The sequence below is a fragment of the Triturus cristatus genome, chromosome 8 (genome assembly GCF_964204655.1).
Source record: "Triturus cristatus chromosome 8, aTriCri1.1, whole genome shotgun sequence".
Lineage (NCBI taxonomy): Eukaryota > Metazoa > Chordata > Amphibia > Caudata > Salamandridae > Triturus > Triturus cristatus.
Window position 1 is genome coordinate 985282923 of NC_140591.1, and position 18766 is coordinate 985301688.

Sequence of the window (18766 nt, forward strand, 5' to 3'; positions counted from 1 at the left end):
AGCCGGTCTCAACAGGATCAAGAATGAACTCAATAACAAATTTACGGAAATGCAAAAACTGGGAGTGACCCAAAGACAGTGAAGCATGGTCATTCAATTCGCACTTTGACTAGGCTCTGAAGCGAGCTGCTTCTTACCCTGAGTTAGGCGCTTTCGGTCCATCAAGGTGCACCCGAACTGGCTAGCGAAACAGACTCTTGGACTCCGAGCAGGGGCAATCTGAGTAGGGTTGGACAGGGATAGAAAATTTGTCAGGGCACCAAAATAAAAGTGACCCCTAATTGTGAATTCAGTAGCTAAAAAAAGAGTCCCATGTTTGCAAATCTGGGCAGTTTTGAATTTGTAAAGATGTGCTGTATAAGTGTTTTGCAAGGTATGTAAGACGGCATGGATTTAAATTTGCTGCAGGCAACACTTTTTTTTCAAATCAGGGAAATCAACTGTTAACACCGTCCTAACAGACTATAAAACATGGCCACAAACAGCCAAAAATAAGTCCACAGACTGACTTCTCAAACCAGCCTATTGGGCATTGCCTGCTTGCCCTACAGGCGAGTCCAACACTGGATCTGAGTCATGTGACCCAGTAAAAGCCTTTTCTAAGAATGCTACATCTAGCAAGCCCCACCAGACGTTTCCCAGAGAAACCCAACCGAGTTGGAGGCATATCCAGTGTCCTCCTGTCACCAGGCCCAAAACGTATTTGTAAACAATGCTGGACTGATCTGGAAGCAAGGAAGTGTTGAAGGGTGTTCGCCCATGGGAAGTTGATTAGGGAGCCCTCATGGGAACAGCGGTAACTTTAGAAATGAAAATTGCTTTGGGAAAATAGGAAGTTGACATTTTGACATCAGTGGACGACAAGATTAGAAGGTTGTTTTCTGGTTGAAGTTGCTATTTCAACGGGACGTGCTGTTACTGCTGTTACTGCAGTACATACGGATGGATGGTTAATCCCCACCACGCGGTACATCTCATACTGTGTTTTCTACACCGATACTACTGGCTTTCACCAGAAAAACAACTCCTACTTTTCCTTTTTGACTACATTGCTTTTTGGGAATTTTGTTATAGATATACATTACGATTAGGACTACCACTGAAAGAGTCCTGTGCAGTAGCCACATCAACACCAGTTTTTGGAATCGGTGCATTGTTCTTTGTGGCATAGCTTTTTGGATGGACATAGGCGTTTGACATTGAGCTGCCCTGAAGAAGTCCAATGTTTAAGTGAATGGAATGCGTTGGCTGATGGTCTTTTTAAAGAATTGAACAAAATTGAATAAATGAAGAAATTATAACCGATGGTCTTTACAGACACTTTTATTTATAAGAAACTGCCAAACTATATATTGGGTGATCTTGACATTGTCTTAGTTAATATTTTTGTCTGTATGTGGTGTGGCTCTAACCGTGTATTATTGTTCTATACTCCCTGTTGTTGGGCGGCACCGCTGGGTAGGTGGTGCATGTGCAGATTTGCACACACAGACATTTGATTTGGTCGCAAACGACATAGGTGACTGATGTTTGGGTGCTGCATGTAGCTGTTTGGTCCACTGTCCACTTACAGAGAGATTAACCTTCTTCCTACAGCAAACCAGGTGCAGAGATTTGTGAACCTGGGAGGTGGCACTATGGTAGACAGCATCACCCTCCAGAAGGCTATTCTGGAGATCAGTGGCTGCCTTGCAGTGCTGTGAACTGAGATATAGCTCACTGTGTTTCACTCTATTCTACTCAATTTACATATGCAAAACATAGCAGCCCCCTCTCAGGTGAGCGTATTCACCTGTAGCGTCTGTGTTCCTTGGGGTAAGGTGTCACTCAGAAGATAAGGACCAAACACATTCCTCAGGGGCATTACAAATCAGTGATTTGCCTGTTTTCTATGGCATTTGGATGGACTACTTGTATGGCAAGTAATGCCTTGCTGACTTTCTTAAGTTCCACCAGTCAGATTCCAAAGGCTTGTAGCCCACTCCGCCCAGGCTCCAGACTTCATTTAACAAAGGCTTTAATCAACTTTTTATTATCATACCATTTAGACCACAATGTACAGACGTCTCTCTTATGTGTACCTATGCCTCTTCCCATCTCACCTACTGCCACCATCCTTAACACTTTGAAGCCACTTATGGGGTGGTTTTTAGCCCTAAAAAAAACCCAAAGAACAATCAACAAATAACTTTAATTCCTAAATCTTCAGGTGCAGAGATAACAGACGCCAAGGGATTGTAGGTTCAGCATTGAAACAGGCACCTGAAAAATGTATGCACATGTTAGCACTCCTAGGAATCAGCTATGTTGTGCACGCTTCTTTGCCTACTACAGTCCATTCTCCCTCCCCTTCCCACTTATGTCCCAAGCCTGCTGCATTGGCCATGTAGCCTACCTCGTTCTTTAGGTGGTCAGTCAATATTACTATTTTTTGTTGGCTTGGCATGTGCTTTGGCTCTTATAGCCAAGCTGGACCCTTGGCTCGGCTGTGGCTCGTCTCTTCCTATTAATTTTATGGCTTGCCTTCCTCTAGTTGGGATATTCGTTTATCGTCTGTGTGTATACTGCATGTGCAGTCCTTTCCTGCCATGTGCTATACAGATACTGTGAACACCTTCAGATTGCCAAATTTGTGTTTGCCACACATGCAATTTGCATACTGTGTATTTCCCCATTGCAACTGAAAATACATAGCAGACCTGTTTTATATGTACTTAAGCCTCCAGTTACCAAAGATTAACAGAAAATCCCACCCTCTGCAAAACCTTAAGGGGCAGATTTACAAGCCCTTGTGCCGCCGGTACGTCACATTGCGCGATTCACCGGTAGCGGAACCTGCTGCGTGATAATTGCAAGCACAGTTAAAGCCACCCTGCGTGGCTTTACCTGGGGTTGTAAATATCACCCGTTTTCACCCAAGAATTTACGTGTTAGGGGCGTGACATGGGTGTTGCTGTGGGTGGTCCCACGCAATACCCATGTCCACTGATGCATTTCCAGATTTACTAGCAATTGTAAATCTGGAAATACGTCAGAATGTTACTCCACCCTGAGGGTGGCGTAGCGAGGTGCAATGAGGAGAAATGTTTTCATTTACTCCCCGTTTTTTTCCTCCCTCAATGCGTGCTGCATTCTACAGCCCGCATTGGAAGAGAAAATCATCTCAATCAATTGTTTTTGTAAAACAATCTCCCCACGACGCAGGCATCCTTGCACCATGGTTCAAGGGTGCCTGCGCATGGCAGCCGTTTGTGCGCCAGCCAGGGGGAAGCACAGAGATGCGACTTATTGTTGTGAATGTGTAGCATCCCCGTGCTTCGAAAGTAATGCAGCGCAGCAAAATGACTTGCAGCACCGCGCTGCGCTAGTTTCTTGTAATCTCCACCAGGATGCCCCCATGCTCAATATCTCACACATGACAAACTACATATACAGGCAAATCCACATTCTGATACCAAAGAGTCGGCAAAAAAACTTTCCAAAATCACCATTGCGTTTAAGAATATGCCATCCTGTGATAAAGAGGCACAAGTCACGCATATGCACCCAAAAATCAGTTTTACCAAAAATTCAATGTGTATAGATCACTAAATCACCTTTCTCCATATAACATAGCCATCACATATTACGAATGTATGATTTCATTCAGATTTTCTAAAGCTTGCGACTACCCCTGCAGGTGGGGTGGTGCTAAAAATAGCATGCCGTCCTAAACCTATGAAAATATAGAGAAGGACAAACTGTACATTAGCAGAAAATAGTCAGGTCCTGAGGCCTTTTTGAAACGGAAGCTGGATTTCTTGGAAGTTGAGGCTATATGGTTGGTCGTTCTAACATTAGGCATTGACTGCCTGCTCTACTCTTGCATGGGTAGGAAATCATTAAAAGCTCATTAAAACACAATCTCAGTATCCTTGTTGCATGGTAAAATTTGAATTTAGATCAGATATAGATAGACCCTCAGAGTAATTGCCTTTTGAGAAGCTTTTGCGGCCCTTTCTGAAACACCAATGTGTCCGTCAGGTATAATACATGTTACCAACTAAAACAAAAGTGGAATTTACAGGGATGTATTCATGCCTTTCTTATTGGTGCACTTACTGAGAGATGCTAGTAGCTAAATAGGGTATGCTCAGACGTGAGTCCCGTGCTCTCCATGCCACTGGAATCAAGCTATCCTGGCTGAAGAGGGGTGAAACCCCGACACCGGTCCTAGGATGCTTGTTTCCAGTCCAGGGAGAACCTGGCTTGGCAGTTTGGGCTGGACTGTTCCCATTGGGCACAGGGACAAGACTGATTTGTATATGGCTGGGTTCAAACTTGAATGGCATGGTGAGCAAAAAAAACGATGGATTTAGGCCCAGATCTCTGTACTGGGGTGAATGTATGACATTGTTCTGCATTCTGTCCATCACCTGTTGTTTTTGCATTTGTCACCCCGAGTGGAACGGGTATGCTCAGACGTGAGTCCCGTGCTCTCCATGCCACTGGAATCAAGCTATCCTGGCTGAAGAGGGGTGAAACCCCGAAACCGGTCCTAGGATGCTTGTTTCCAATCCAGGGAGGGCCTGGCTTGGCAGTTCGGGCTGGACTGTTCCCATGAGGCACAGGGTCAAGACTGATTTGCATATGGCTGGGTTCAAACTGGAATGGCATGGTGAGCAAAAAAACGATGGATTTAGGCCCAGATCTCTGTACTGGGGTGAATGTATGACATTGTTCTGCATTCTGTCCATCAATTGTTGTTTTTGCAAGTAGCTAAATAGTGAGCCACAAGTATCACCTACTTCTTTTTGCCAACAATGGCATTTCGTGCTAGTTTGTGATCCTGAAATATATTGTTAAGCCTGTTTTGCCCTTATATTATTGTTCTGCATCCGACTCACTATATGTGGAAGTTCATCTATACTTTCCTACCTATGGCATCAGCCCTCCCGTGAAAAGGTAACACATTGTTGCATTATTTCTGCATATCGCACTGCTACTTGTGACCCACAACTCCTTGCTATAAAAATAAAAATAAATTGGGGTTGCCAAGAATCAAGATCAAGCAACAAAATACTAAGAAGATACATTGATATGGAAAAAAAAACTACTGTAGTTTGTATCACTAAAACATCATTCTTAAGAGTGAAAAACCAAGTTCTAGGCGATGCTGCTAAAATACTGCTTTTCCTTTCCAAGACAATTTGTTCTTATTTGGAATTAGACATGCCACTACCAGTGTAAGTCGATTGAACAGGGATGCCTTAAATTCCTCTCCGGCAAGCACGGGGTGGAATTAACTTTATAGGGATAAGTAGTTTGGGATCAGGGAAGGCAGTGGTTTCTTGCTCAATGAGTCCGGGCACCTTGCGTCAATCCGCCGTGGAATGTTAATCTGTGCCATTGCAGCGAGTGCTGTTTAATTGAGAAATTAATCTGCTTAATCCATAGAGGCCCCTCTCCAGCTCGAGCACTTAATTCATTATATACCAAGAGCCACTGGCCAAGTCGAGCCATCTGGTCTTTGCGACAATATGTTCCAGTTTACCAACTTATCAGACAAATGCCAATATGTTGCTCATGCGTATTGATGGTCGCTTGCATACGGTGCAGCTGTTCAATTATCGTGCTACATTGAACAGGTTACCCTCTAGTCACTATTACGCTGTGCTTAATTTGTGCTGGTGGTTTCCGGGGACAGGCACCACCAGTCACTTTTGAGGACCTGGATAATGTTTCATCTGCCAAAGCAAGGGAGAGGAAGTCGAGAAAAATGGGAACAAATAAGGAATAGAAGGAGGTATACAAAGAGGGACAACTGAAGAAAAAAGGGTTCAAAACTTACCTTCATGATTGCAATAAAGGGACAGGAAGTGGAAGGTGGTGGCAGGAAGAGAAGTGAGATGGAGTCAAGAGTAAGACTAGGCAGCCTTGGCATTCAGCAGCTCGAGCATTAACGTGTTTTTGTAAAGCGCACATTCAGCCAAGGGTATCTTGGCGCTGACTAACAGAAGTTTATTGTTACCCAACTCACTGGTACTCACTTTATCAACCTCAGAAGGATGAAAGGCTGAGAGGACCTGCTGGAATTTGAAGCTGTGTCCATGAGGTCGAACACAGGCTCCTACAGTGGATGCATTAGCCCACTGAGCCACTAGTCCCGGAATTCGGCAGAATCAACAGCAGACTCTTAAGAAAAACGTTGGGCCACTGCCTTTTATATGTGGACTTCACCGATTAATCTCTATTGATTCAAGTCTAGACGATTCGGCTGTTTTCCAGCCTCACGCCTCATCAGGGGTAGTAAGCGCTATATAAATGCAATTACAATGCAATACAATGTGTGCAACTCTGTTGTGTTATTGCATCTTGATTTTCTGTACACAAACAGTAAGTAATAACTCTTAAAGTGCACAACTTAAAACCGGAGGCTTGTGAGGTAGGTCATTTTCAAATGATATTTGATATTGCAGCATTTGACGCAGCGCTGGTCTTTCCCGGCAATTGGCATATTTTACACTAACAGGCATCATTTAAATAATTTGCCTTAAGAGACGGCAGCAATTACCCAGAACAAAAGTCAGGCAACAGGAGAACGTCCCGATTTCAGAAGCATGAACAACTGGGGCGTATAGAACCGCTTACAAGAGAAGGTGTAGAGTAGGGGTCAACAACTCTTACTAATGAACTGCGCTGCTACACTTGAAACGGATTCACGTTTCCAAGGGCAACCAGTTTCATTCAATCAGGACGGACATTACATGGTCCATTTCCCTTGGTGCAAAAATAAACGCGCTGCTGGGATACGCGATAAAAAAAATCCTCCAATCACATGCCAGGTGTAGTAATCTGGTGGCGGTGAAAAGAGGCACACACTGAGGTAAATGGGGGTCTTCAAACTTTGCCACACCCAGTTCTCCCTGTGCTTTTATTAACTTCTTCACCTGTACGTCGGACAGCACCAACACACCTCGGGGCAGATTTACAAGCCCCTTGCGAGACATTTACGCCGCCGTTGCGTCACTTCTGTGACGCAGCGGCGGCGTAAACCATGCTACATGTTACGCCTTATTTACAACGTGACGCATCTAGGGAGATGCGTCACGTTGTAAAGCCCTGCGCTACATTAAACCTGCGTCAGGTTTAATGTATGCAGGGTGGGCTTTCCGTCGGCAAAAGCCTCGGAAAAGTGACGCAGTGAAATCTACAAGATTTCACTGAGTCACTTTTCCGACGCTGCTGCGTCAAAACCCTGCGCCTGCTTGAAGCAGGCGTAAGGCATGACGCAGCATGATCGGTATGGGCAGCCACTGAGCATTGCTGGAGTTGCGTAGTGCTTGCGACACGACTCCAGCAATGCGCCGCCCTTATGCCATCAGATGCGTCACGCATCTGTTTATCCTTGCGCCATGATGGGCTGCATTGTAAATGCGGCGCATCTGTGGTGGCGCAAGGGTAAACTTGCGGGATGCATCTTTCCTGGCGCATCCCTGCTGATTTGCAGGGATGCGCCAGGAAACATTAATCTGCCCCCTCCTACCTACAGGGGATTATCCAGTTTCCCTCCTTCCACAGGCGTCTCACATGGATTTCCAGGAATACTGACATTACATTCCTCCTTTACCATGAGAATGACCAAAAGTCCCAACATTTCAACAAGGTCAAACATATGTCCGGACTTACACTGGAGTCGCTATAGTTACTCACAACACTGAGGTAATTCTGACCTACTGGTGGAACTTTGAGATTTCCAGGTTCCCTTTATGAACTTAAAATTTACCCAATCATGAGTCTGTGACTGAGGATGTGGAATTTTTTTCCTGCTTCAATAGATTTCAGCAATATTGCTGCCTTAGTTATGTTTGAATGATTTGCTTTTCAGCATGTCCATGTTCCTCCCTTCTATTTTAAGTATAATTGTGGCGAGTACAGTCACTCGAATTTGATTTCTGTACATTCCCCAAACCATATGTGAACAAAGTAGCCCCACAAATGGAAACCTAGTTAGGTAGGCAACGAAAATATAATAATTACTTGTTTTTATACACCATTTATGCCATTTCTATGCACTTTTAGCAGCAGATGTTACTTTTGTCTGGTTTAGTGATATTCGATTTGCCCACCTCTGAAGCATGGAAAGCTAAGTTTACCGCCAGGTCACTGCAATGTTTTTGCTGCAGATTTCCAAATCACCGAACCAACCACTCCTTCTGACCTCTTATTGAGTACTCATCAATCTTTTTGTTCTTCACAGGATGTTATCTTAACCCTGCAAGAAAAGCTCTCCATCAAGTGCATCGAGCACTTTTCACTGATGCTGGAGCAAAGATTCGAAGGAGCTGCAACCAAACTTCTCCTGCTACATGAACAGGAGACACTGACTCAGGTTTGTTGGAGAAAGTACTTTACTGTTATGTAATAAGGGTGATGCACATATCTTTCAAATAACTACATTTTCATCAAAAACATTGGTCTACTTTTCAAAGCTTTCAATCCCTCTGACTAGGAGGAATGACACTGATTGATCTATATTTTCTATAGTATGAAACCTTAACATAATTAATATATGGGATAAAGTGCCCCCTGCTGTAGATAATTCGGCTATTGAAAGTCACGAAGGTGTCTATGCTCATCTAGAAAAATAAGGGCTGAAAGCTGAGTTTCTTTATAAGATCATGGACCTCCAATGTGACTTACAATATGATTATAATGCACAGCAGGGGATACTTTATTCCTTATAATACATTGGCACACCATAACCCTTCCCACAAATCCTTGGTGTAGTGATCTTTCACATGAAAGAGATAGGGTGTTTGTGAACGTGAAGAATAAATGGGAATTTTTAGTGCAAAATAAAAGAGTCAAAAAAGCAGTTAGATCTTTGTTGCACAAAACTATTAGAATCAATTGAATACAAGTTATATTTAACAATAACACTGTAGCATGGAATGCATTTAAACATTTAGAGAGAGACTATGTTTTCTATAAGTATGTAAAGTGTGAAAAAAATAACCATGCAGCCATACATTTTCACCTTTCTGCTTTTCACTGTTCATCTAGAAAAACTGAGCAGAAGGAGGAAAAGCCATGTTTCTTTTGCGCTTTTTAAAGTGCAGCTTTAATTTTGCTCTGTGACCTCCCTTTCACCGTGATGGCTGACCTAGGCAGCAGGCATTGTGACACCAGAATTCAACTGTAATAAGTTATTACAGCGGCTACATCATTTCTGTATTACAGGCGACTAAGGGCACATGTCACCTTCAAATTATAGACGAGCTTTTATGTAGGGATTGCATAGTTTTATGTATCATGGTACAATAAGGCGACCGAGATAGCAATGTACAGTGGTATTTCAGTACTTTCTTCATGGAGACAAAGAAAGCCTACCTCTGCTGGGCTCCTCTCCACTTTTTCTAACTCTCCATCATACAAGTTCCTGGCATAGGTGCTGGAAATCTGGGTGTGGGGGCGCAGCAGCACCCCCGAAATAACCACTCTGTATTTCCTTAGGTGAATGAGCAACAAAGATACTTTTAAAGTTTGTTCATATCTTGTTGCATTTGCAATGCATGCAAAGAAAGGGGTGAAATGCCCATCTATCTCTTCTGACAAATTACAGCTTATTTATTTAAAAGTGATATTAGTGTTTGCTTTCCTCTGACTGCAAAGTGGGTTTTGTAAAGTGAATTATGTGACAATTTTGCTGGGGGACAGTAATTGTGAAAGTAAAAGCTGTAGTATGGAATTGTTTCCTAACACTAAACAAAATGTAACTACCTCTAAATGACCGGTACCAATATTTCAAAATGTATCATCAGCAAGAAAAGCACAAATGGGGTATTTTTAATACTGTAGTGGGATGGAAAGAAAGGGCCTGGTTCACAATGCGCCTCCGCACTCATGGCGGAGGCCTTCGTAGTCATGGAGGAGTCTCCGCACTCCGGGTGGGATCTGCTTTAATTGCGGAGATTCCACCCGAGTGCGGAGACTCCCCCACGACTGCGGAGACTCCCCCAAGACAGCTTGGCCCCTGCCACGAGTGTGGAGGCCCTCTGTGAATCAGGCCAAATATTTTAATAGGATCAAAAGAAATCAAGAACCCTTACTTGGTGATACACAGTAGTTATTGCACCAGGATCTTCCAAAAACTGAAAGAGAATTGAGATATCTCATTTGTAGGAAACTGGATTTCTAGGTCTTTGCAAGAAAGCAAGGGACACTAGCACCAGGTCCACAAGTTGGCAGAACTCCTCAAAACACATAATATCACTATATTTGACTACTAAACAGGCAATCACAATTGCATTTACCTTGCAGTTAAAAGTGACTTAATTTGCATGGTGCAGCAGGTGCAGTGGCACTGGGGCCAAAAGTTGTCATCAATCCACTAAATACCAAATATTGCTATATTTCACTACTAAACAGGCAGTCACAAGTGTAGTTATCTTGCAGGCAACAGGGTCATGGTTTGAATGGTGCAGCAGGTGCAGAAGCACCAGGCCCAAAAGTTGTATAACTCCTCTAAACATGTAGGGCCTCATTATAATGTTTTGCCGACCATAGGTCGGTGGTTCAGGCCTCACAATTTTGATGGGTGGGCGGGCAGTCAGAAGCATTCATTTTACTATGGCAGCTTGTGTGGAAGGCGAAAAAGGCCCGCAGCACTAGCTGCCATAGCAAAATGGATTTTTGGAAACATCCCTGAACCGGGTGGCAGGCACCTATTGGTGCCTGCCACATGGTGCAGGGATAATTAGGGGGGCACAGGCGCCATAGTGGAGGGCCAGATTTGAAGGGGACCCTGGTAGGTGCCCCCAAAGTCATTTTTCGACAGCATTTCCATGCCAGCCTCTCCGACATAGAAAGGCAGTCGGGAAATTACATCATAATCCCGATGGCGGAGCCCGTCGGAACACAGCGGTTGGTCTCACTGCCCGATGCCTCCTCCCACTGTATCATAATGCAGCGGATGGACCACAACGTTGGATATTGGGCGGATCGCAACCGACGGTCGGTCCGTTGCTGTCCTTCCGAAATCATAATAAGCCCCATAAAATTGCTATATTTGACACCGGGACCAAAAGCTCTGGGGACCCCACCAAACCCAGATTATTGCCAAAATTTAAAACTAAACAGGCAGTCACTAGTGCAGTTACCCTGCAGAAAACAGGGTCATGATACAATGGTGCAGCAAGAACAGTGACACCACGACCAAAACCACTAGGCACCCTACTAAGCACCTAAAATTGCTATATTTTACTACTAATCAGGCAGTCACAAGTGCAGTTACCTTGCAGACAACAGGGTCATGATTTGACTGGTGCCACAGGTGCAGTGGCACCATGTCCAAAAATTGTCAAAACTCCTCTACACACCTAATATTGCTATATTTTACTACTAAACAGTCAGTTACAATTGCAGTTACATTGCAGTTAAAATGGGCTTGATTTAAATGGTGCAGCCAGTGCAGTGGCACTGGGGCCAAAAATTGTTGTAACTCCACTAAATACCAAATATTGCAATATTTTACTAATAAATAGGTATTCACAAGCGCAGTTATCTTGGAAGAAACAGGGTCATTATTTGAATGCTGCAGCAGATGCAATGGTACCGGGCCCAAAAGTTGTCAGAACTTCTCCAAACACATTAGATTGCTATATTTGACTACTAAACAGGCAAGCACAATTGTAGTTATCTTTCACTTAAAAGGGGCTTGATTTGAATGGTGCAGCAGATGCAGTGGCACCGGGGCCAAAAGCTTTAGGGTTCTCACTGGATGCAGAACATTGCCAAATACTACTAAACAGGCAGTCACAAGTGCAGTTAACTTGCAGGCAACAGGGTCATGAGTTCAATGGTGTAGCGGGTGCAGTAGAAGCAGGATCAAAGCTCTAGGCACCCCAACTAAGCACCTGATATTGCTATATTTTACTACTAAACAGGCAGTCACAAGTGCAGTTAACTTGCAGACAACAGGGTCAGGATTTGAATGGTGCAGCAGGTGCAGTGGCACCTGGGCCAAAAGCTCTAGGGACCCACTAAACGCAAAATATTACTAAATTTACTACTGAACAGGCAGTCTCAAGTGTAGTTACCTTGCAGGCGCTACAGTCATAATTTCAATGGTGAAGCAGGTGCAGTGACACCGGGCCCAAAGCTCTAGGAACCACTCTAAACACCAAATATTGCTATATTTAACTTCTAAACAGGCAGTCACAAGTGCAGTTCCTTTACAGGCAATTGGGTCAAGATGTGAATGATGCAGCAGATGCAGTGGCACCGGCATTACAAGTTGTCATAATTCCTCTAAACACCAAACATTGCTCCATTTTACTACTAAACAGGAAGTCACAAATGCAGATATCTTGCAGGCACTAGCGCCATGATTTGAAGGGTGTAGCAGGTGCAGTGGCAATGGGCCCAATAGGTGTCTGAATTTCTCCAAATACATATTATTTCTATTACATCAATTACTTCTATTAGTTTCCTCTTTCATTTCATTATTTAAAATTTTGCTATTAATTACCCACACTATACTATTAGTAACAGGACAATATATTGCCTTTTTGTCCATAAAAAAGTAATTTCACTTTAACAGACTTTCTGTATCATATATTGTACAACTACTCAACAAGCTACAACTTACTTCAAAAACAGCTTATTATTAATCACATAGACAAAACGGAATGCATTTACCAGTGCTTGTTTAGGAAGAGTCTTCCTGCACAAAAACATAGTACCACTTGCTTGCAGCAAAAGTAATCTTTTTAGGAAGAGGTTTTCTGTACAAAAACACAGTGTCTCTCTTGCAGTGAATGTTCATTTTTTAAAAGATGCTGCTGAAAGAAAATGTCTAGATCTTCAGAACTTGGACTAGTAGTTGTGATGCCCCATCTGTCACCGACTTCCAAGGACAAGGGAACAGGTCTCCGTGCAAAAATAGCGTTGTTTCCTCTTCTAGTAAGGACAAGAGTTGAAATTCAAGACACCACTGGCCTTTCTGCTTTTCCTAACGGCTGAAGTAACCCCCTCTCTTTCTTTGGACCTCGCACATTTTCTTAGCCACAGGGAAAGAAGTTTCACCGCAGCCATTCTCATTCTGGATAATCATGGACCCCAGGGCACCTAGTCCTGAGGATAACATTCACGGTCAAAGATTCAAGAGGAGGCCGAAATTACACTCTTCATAATTTACCCATGGATTCTGGAATTCCCCAACAGAGGGCTTCATGTTTTTTCGCAATTCCAGCAACATCCTGGCTTCAAGGCAGTTGGAGCAGTGGCGTAGCTAGAGCTTGTGGCGCCCGGGGCTATCCCTCAGATTGCCGCCCCCCCTGGGGGGGGGGGGGCATGCACTTCAAAGAGGTCCGAGAGACACGTAGTATCGCCGCTAATAGTTACCTTGATCATGCAACTTACATGCACATACATGACACGGTCCAAGGCTACACAGTTGAAAACAGCGGTGACTGGCAGTACAAAAGGGAACACACAGACTGCATGATCTATCTGGGGACTCAGAAAAAACGCATGTGACATCCATCAGAGAGCTGCGTGAACAATTACCTGGTAATCCCCTCAGCACAATGCAAACATGCACATACATGACACTGTTCATGTAACCTTCATCTACAGCTGACATTAAATGACCATACATCATGGTCCCCCCCATTAAAGCAGTGGGGACCTGCACAAACGTGATGTGCTCTGTGGACCCAAAACTAACTTAACAGTGTGGAAGCCTGTGATTCTTTATCTTTCAAAAACAGCAAATTAATTATTCACAGGGAATGACTCACTGTGTGCCCTTAAAACTAAACGCAGCACAAAGGGGTCAGTCAGCTCCACCTTGCCAACACAGACCGGATACAAAGCCCACTCTGGTGGCCCAAAGGCAACAACAAGCAGGGGTCGCTCCCTGTCATTACTTCCAAGCAGCAGCAACCAACTCCCTGGGAATGAAAAGACATGTGCTCTTGGTACCCAAAACCAGCTTGTAATAGTGCATCTCTCCTTCACAGCAGCCTGAGCACACACATGGTGCACAGCCTGCCTGGGGGCCCAAAGCTAAAATACAGGGAGGGGCGACACATTATGATCACAATCCTTAAACACAGTTATGGGGGCCATGGAAACTTGTTCAACTCTATCCAATTTGTAGCAACATTATTAGGGGAAGACGGATTCTTTTCAGTGAATGCTAGAATCCCCTAAGTATTTCTTCCAGGTGTGGTCTGCATTGTGGTATTTTAATTGTATGACATCTAACCTAAAAACGTTATTAAAATGATAACTATGAAGTGCCTTGTTACTCCCCTCTGAATGTTACTCTACCTCCTATGTGGTACGACGGAGGGTTGTTTTCTTGTTTGCTTTGGCCTACGCAGGATAGGGTTACCTTTCTGTGCTGTACGATTGGGATTGGATGATGGCGTGGCGCTTGTATCTGCGCATGTGTGTGTGTGTTTATGAGTGGGCTAGAAATACTTTATTGGGTCATCACGGTTCATGTTTGCATTTATGCATGATGCTCTGGGTCAAGGAATCCCTAAATGTGGGCGAACAAGAAATCAAAGCTAATGCTTTGCTGGCTAGGAGTCACGTTCCCATCTTTGATCAACTGTGTTCCTGATATAGAGGCGGCTGAACTGGCCGTCTACCTGGCTGTATGGAGAACACAACATTTGCAGTCACAGGTACACCAAGGCTGCCCGCATAGCCAGGTAAAACAATGTATTTCTGCACTCACAGAGGGAAATAACACTCATCCTCATATTCAGCCAATCCATTGAGTCTTGCGGTACTCAGCAAATGAGGTTCTACATGAGTTATTCCAAGATTCCCACTGATCTCTGTGGGACTTTCTCTCTATTTTTAGGGGCTGAGGAATGAAGAATGAGAAGCAGCCACTTTTCAGACCTGTTTACTCAAAATCACATCTGTACACCAAAATCCAGACAAGCCTAAACTCTTTGTATACGAGTACGAGACAGAGGTCGCTCCTGCATCTGTGCACGGTCCCATCATGGTCCCCATAAGGTATTATAGGGACATGTGGGGAGGTCCTTTGTCCTTGGCACTCTTTGTAGCTACATCCCCTATTCAGCGGGTTTGACTAGCACTCTGCAGCAGGTGGTGCCAGTCGCCTAAACATGTCTAGGCACAGGCTGCTGCCTATGTTGCCCATGTCTGGAAACATCCCAATTTTCAGAGTAGTCTTCATCCATGGAGCAAATGGAGCGGAGCCTCTCCTAACTTTTTCTCCTCCACCCTTCTTGGGAGCTCTACTGTGGTGACTTGCCATGCGTTACTCACATGCTGTTTACTGGGAGAACTGGAATGTCTGCTCTGTCCAGCTCCAGACCATCTTCTAGCTAACAAGCTGCAGATGCAGCAATGGGACCTCCATGATCTCGGAGAGCATGTCCGCTGATGCCCTGAGTCAGCCTAGTGCTGCACCATCAAGCCATTCGGGGCGCGAGGAGCTGGAGCTGCCTCTGCAACCTCAGCCTCTGCAACCTCTACATCTCTCATCTGGGGCTGCAAGCTATGCAGTGGCAGAGGCGGCAGTAGTGGCAGCCCGGTTCCTGAAGAATCAACAGGGCGGTGGTGCAGACTCAACGGGCTCCCCAGTCCTGCTATCCAGCATCCCTTTTAGGGTCATTCCTGCATAGAGGGATACCTGCAGTGGCAGCCCGACTCTAATCCTCAGCAGCAGGAGGAGATAAGAGGCGGGGGGATCTGGGAGGGAGCTGGAGTGCGAGCCAGGCACTGCAGAAGCTGCCCAGCTAGGTCTGGCTGCCGCCTGCGGTTGCTCTGAAGCTTCTGCTCGGGGGCCTCTCTCTCTCATCCCTCTCTGTGTTCTCTGGGAAGGTCGTGTGGGCTCCTCTCCCTTCATCCCTACATTGGCCTTTGTCCACGAGCTGGATAAGTTCGGAGGATCGCTTGTACATACAGAGGCTCACGAAGCACGAAGCGCCAGGTGCTAGCAAGATCATTGCTTTCAAGCAGCTCAACCACCCTGCGAGCTAGGGTCAGCTCTCCCTCACGCCAGAGGCAGCCATGTGGACGGGCGGACTACTTGCAACCATGCGAATTTGTGGCTCCCCTACCACAGCTCTTTAGGCTCTCCTGAGTCCTTGCAGCTCCTCAGGCGGAGAATGAGGTCAGGAAGTGAAAGGCGGTCAGTTACCACCATAATTAACAACAGGAAAAGGAAGAACAAAATGTTGGGCGTGCCTTACAAGGGCATGGCTATGACAGGATTCCTTGACCCTACGGCGCAAACCACATTGGTGACAATAAAAGGTGCCTCACGGTCACCAGCAAAGACAATCAAAACCGGCTATCAACCTAAAATATATTCAAAATGTTCATTTGTGAAAGATGCAGGGGCTTTCCTAAATGCCATGCCAGCAATCCTGAACTGAAAGGGCTCCCTTCCCCCCAATGCATCCGGAGGTCATAACCCAGTCAGATATAAAAGCAACATCCATAATATCGTCAAACGACAAGGATAAAAAAAAATACAAAGCAAGAAGAGGTCAGGAAAGTAGGAGACACAGAGGGCATTGCCGCGGCTATACAGCAAGAGGGCGTTCGGCAAGAGGGGGAAAGACAAGAAAGACAAAGACATACCTTACAAAATACTGTCCCAGTTTGCAAACATGGGCTACTATTCACTAAAGGGGGCACTTTTAGTTTAGTGCCTGGACCTATTTTTCGTCCCAGTCCGACCCTGCAGACATCCCTGGGTTAGTCCCCTACGTTAAAGCCTGGATGATGGTGAATATTGTAGCTTCATAATTAGGATCACTGGAAACATGTGGCAGTGGAGCACCAAATGTTATAGCAAGATTGATTAAATTATATGGGACGGAAAGGAACGTAATTTAAAATTTAAGACTTGGGGCCTAAAAAGTTCGATTTGTGATTGCTCTAAAGTATGAGTGCCTTTTTGAATTAACTGCAGCATTAAGACCAGTATATGTGATGGGAACACGAATAGTGACAAAAATGAAACCCCACAAAACAAAGGAATCATTCTTTATATTATTTTTTTACCTATTTAAGCTTTTTGTATTCTGCTGTATACACAAGTCCTTCATTCAGTCCATATGTTTGTATAAATATTTAGTTGTGTGTGCATTAATGTACTTTTTTCTGTTTAAGGATTCGGAACAGCACAAGCAGGAAAGTGAAGTGTTTATTAGTATATACGCATCTTAATGATTATTGACCGCATACCCACACCAGTTCTCTGGGTAAACCTTGGACTGCTCTGCTTCGTTAGCGTGGTAGTCAACTACTAAAGGGGTGCTCAGTTTATGTGGGTTAACCCCAGTACATTAGAGGTATAATTCCCAAACTTTGGTGCCAGTCGAAGACCAGTCACACTCATCGGCCCTCTTGTCCCAAACCAATTCCCACTGGCTTAAAATGAAATTGCACTGTGAATGAGTTGAAATAAAAAATTTTTCGAATTAACATTGCAAATCCAGTTTGCACAGGGCAAAATGTCTGTGCTAAGCTCATAATCCGGGCCCAACTAGCTGGGCGTCACATTTCCTGTAAAAGAGGTTGATGAAATGAACATGGAGGTGTTTTCAAAACTCAAAGCTCAAAACACTAACTTCTGGCGCCCAAAGGTGCCATAAACATATATTACACCCCTCTAAAGTCTCACTAATGTTGTAGGACTTAAAAACTGGGCCCATGAATGGACGGGATACAGCTAGTTTTCATCCCCTTACCACATAAATCAGTCATTGCACGACAAGTAAGGGCATACACTTGGGTATGAATGAATGAAGCGCAGTGCGCACAGGAAGTACGTGTCCTGCTGGGCCTGCGCATATTTTTAAAAAAGAAAAGAATTAGTAAGAAACACATTCTCTTACCTACTAGCAGAACGAACTTCAACTGCACTGTAACGAATTATCCTCCGCCACGGTGACGCAGCAGAGACTGCCAGTGCCCGTGCCCCCAGGCCACAAGGTCGTCACGAGAGTGCGTAGCGGTGACGCGCCTGACGCGTCACCGCTCCATTCTCATCGCGAGGGGTGGGCAAAAATGTAGCCCAGGGCCGTCATTGGTAGCGCTGGCGCGCGCTCTCCATGATTGACGGCCCTGGAGCAGGCTGGGATCATGGGATGGGCCAGTCAACGTATACGCGCCGGGGCGGCGCCGCGGGCAGAGATTAACGGTCATGATCGACATCAACATCCATTGGCAAATAATCAAATTGCAAGTGCAGCAGCAGGCGCTGACGCACTGGCGCACTCCGCACAGCACTACAACCAAGTAGGTCAGTGCGCGCAGTGCGCAGCGCGCTGCTTGCAGTTGCACTCAAACTGGGCCGCCCGACTTTATAATTTATTTAGTGACACTGTGTCCCTAAGTAAATTATAAAGGCCGCCGCAGGCAGCAGCCGCCCTAAATATAGTGCCGCCTGGGGCGGTCCGCCCCCACCGCCCCCCCCTAGCTACGCGCCTGAGTTGGAGAAGCAAATTATAGTGCTAATCCAGTAGAGGATGATGGATTTCCCTAAAGTTGTCATTGTAAAATTCTCACTCTGTTTCCTTCTATCTTTCCCAACATGCCCTGTGCGAAATGATAAAATCAGTCCCATTAGGCTATCTTACCAGTTTCCAAAGCAGAGACAAATAGCCTTATCCAGGATTCACTCCCTGGTCTCCATAAATCAACAACAAATCTACTCATGCCAGTCTTGGCAGACTCTCACTCTATCAAAGAAAGCCCACCTCATCTAGTCATCCCT

At 44.9% G+C, this 18766-nt stretch overlaps 1 protein-coding gene across 1 annotated transcript in view; it reads left to right on the top strand.

The window, feature by feature from the left end:
- FRMPD4 (FERM and PDZ domain containing 4) overlaps positions 1–18766 on the top strand; it is a 1281777-nt gene that overhangs the window by 1103881 nt on the left and 159130 nt on the right. Inside the window, exon 8 of the mRNA XM_085622531.1 lies at positions 8240–8371. Within this exon, the coding sequence (XP_085478657.1) occupies positions 8240–8371 (132 nt within the window). The remainder of the gene's footprint in view (positions 1–8239; positions 8372–18766) is intronic.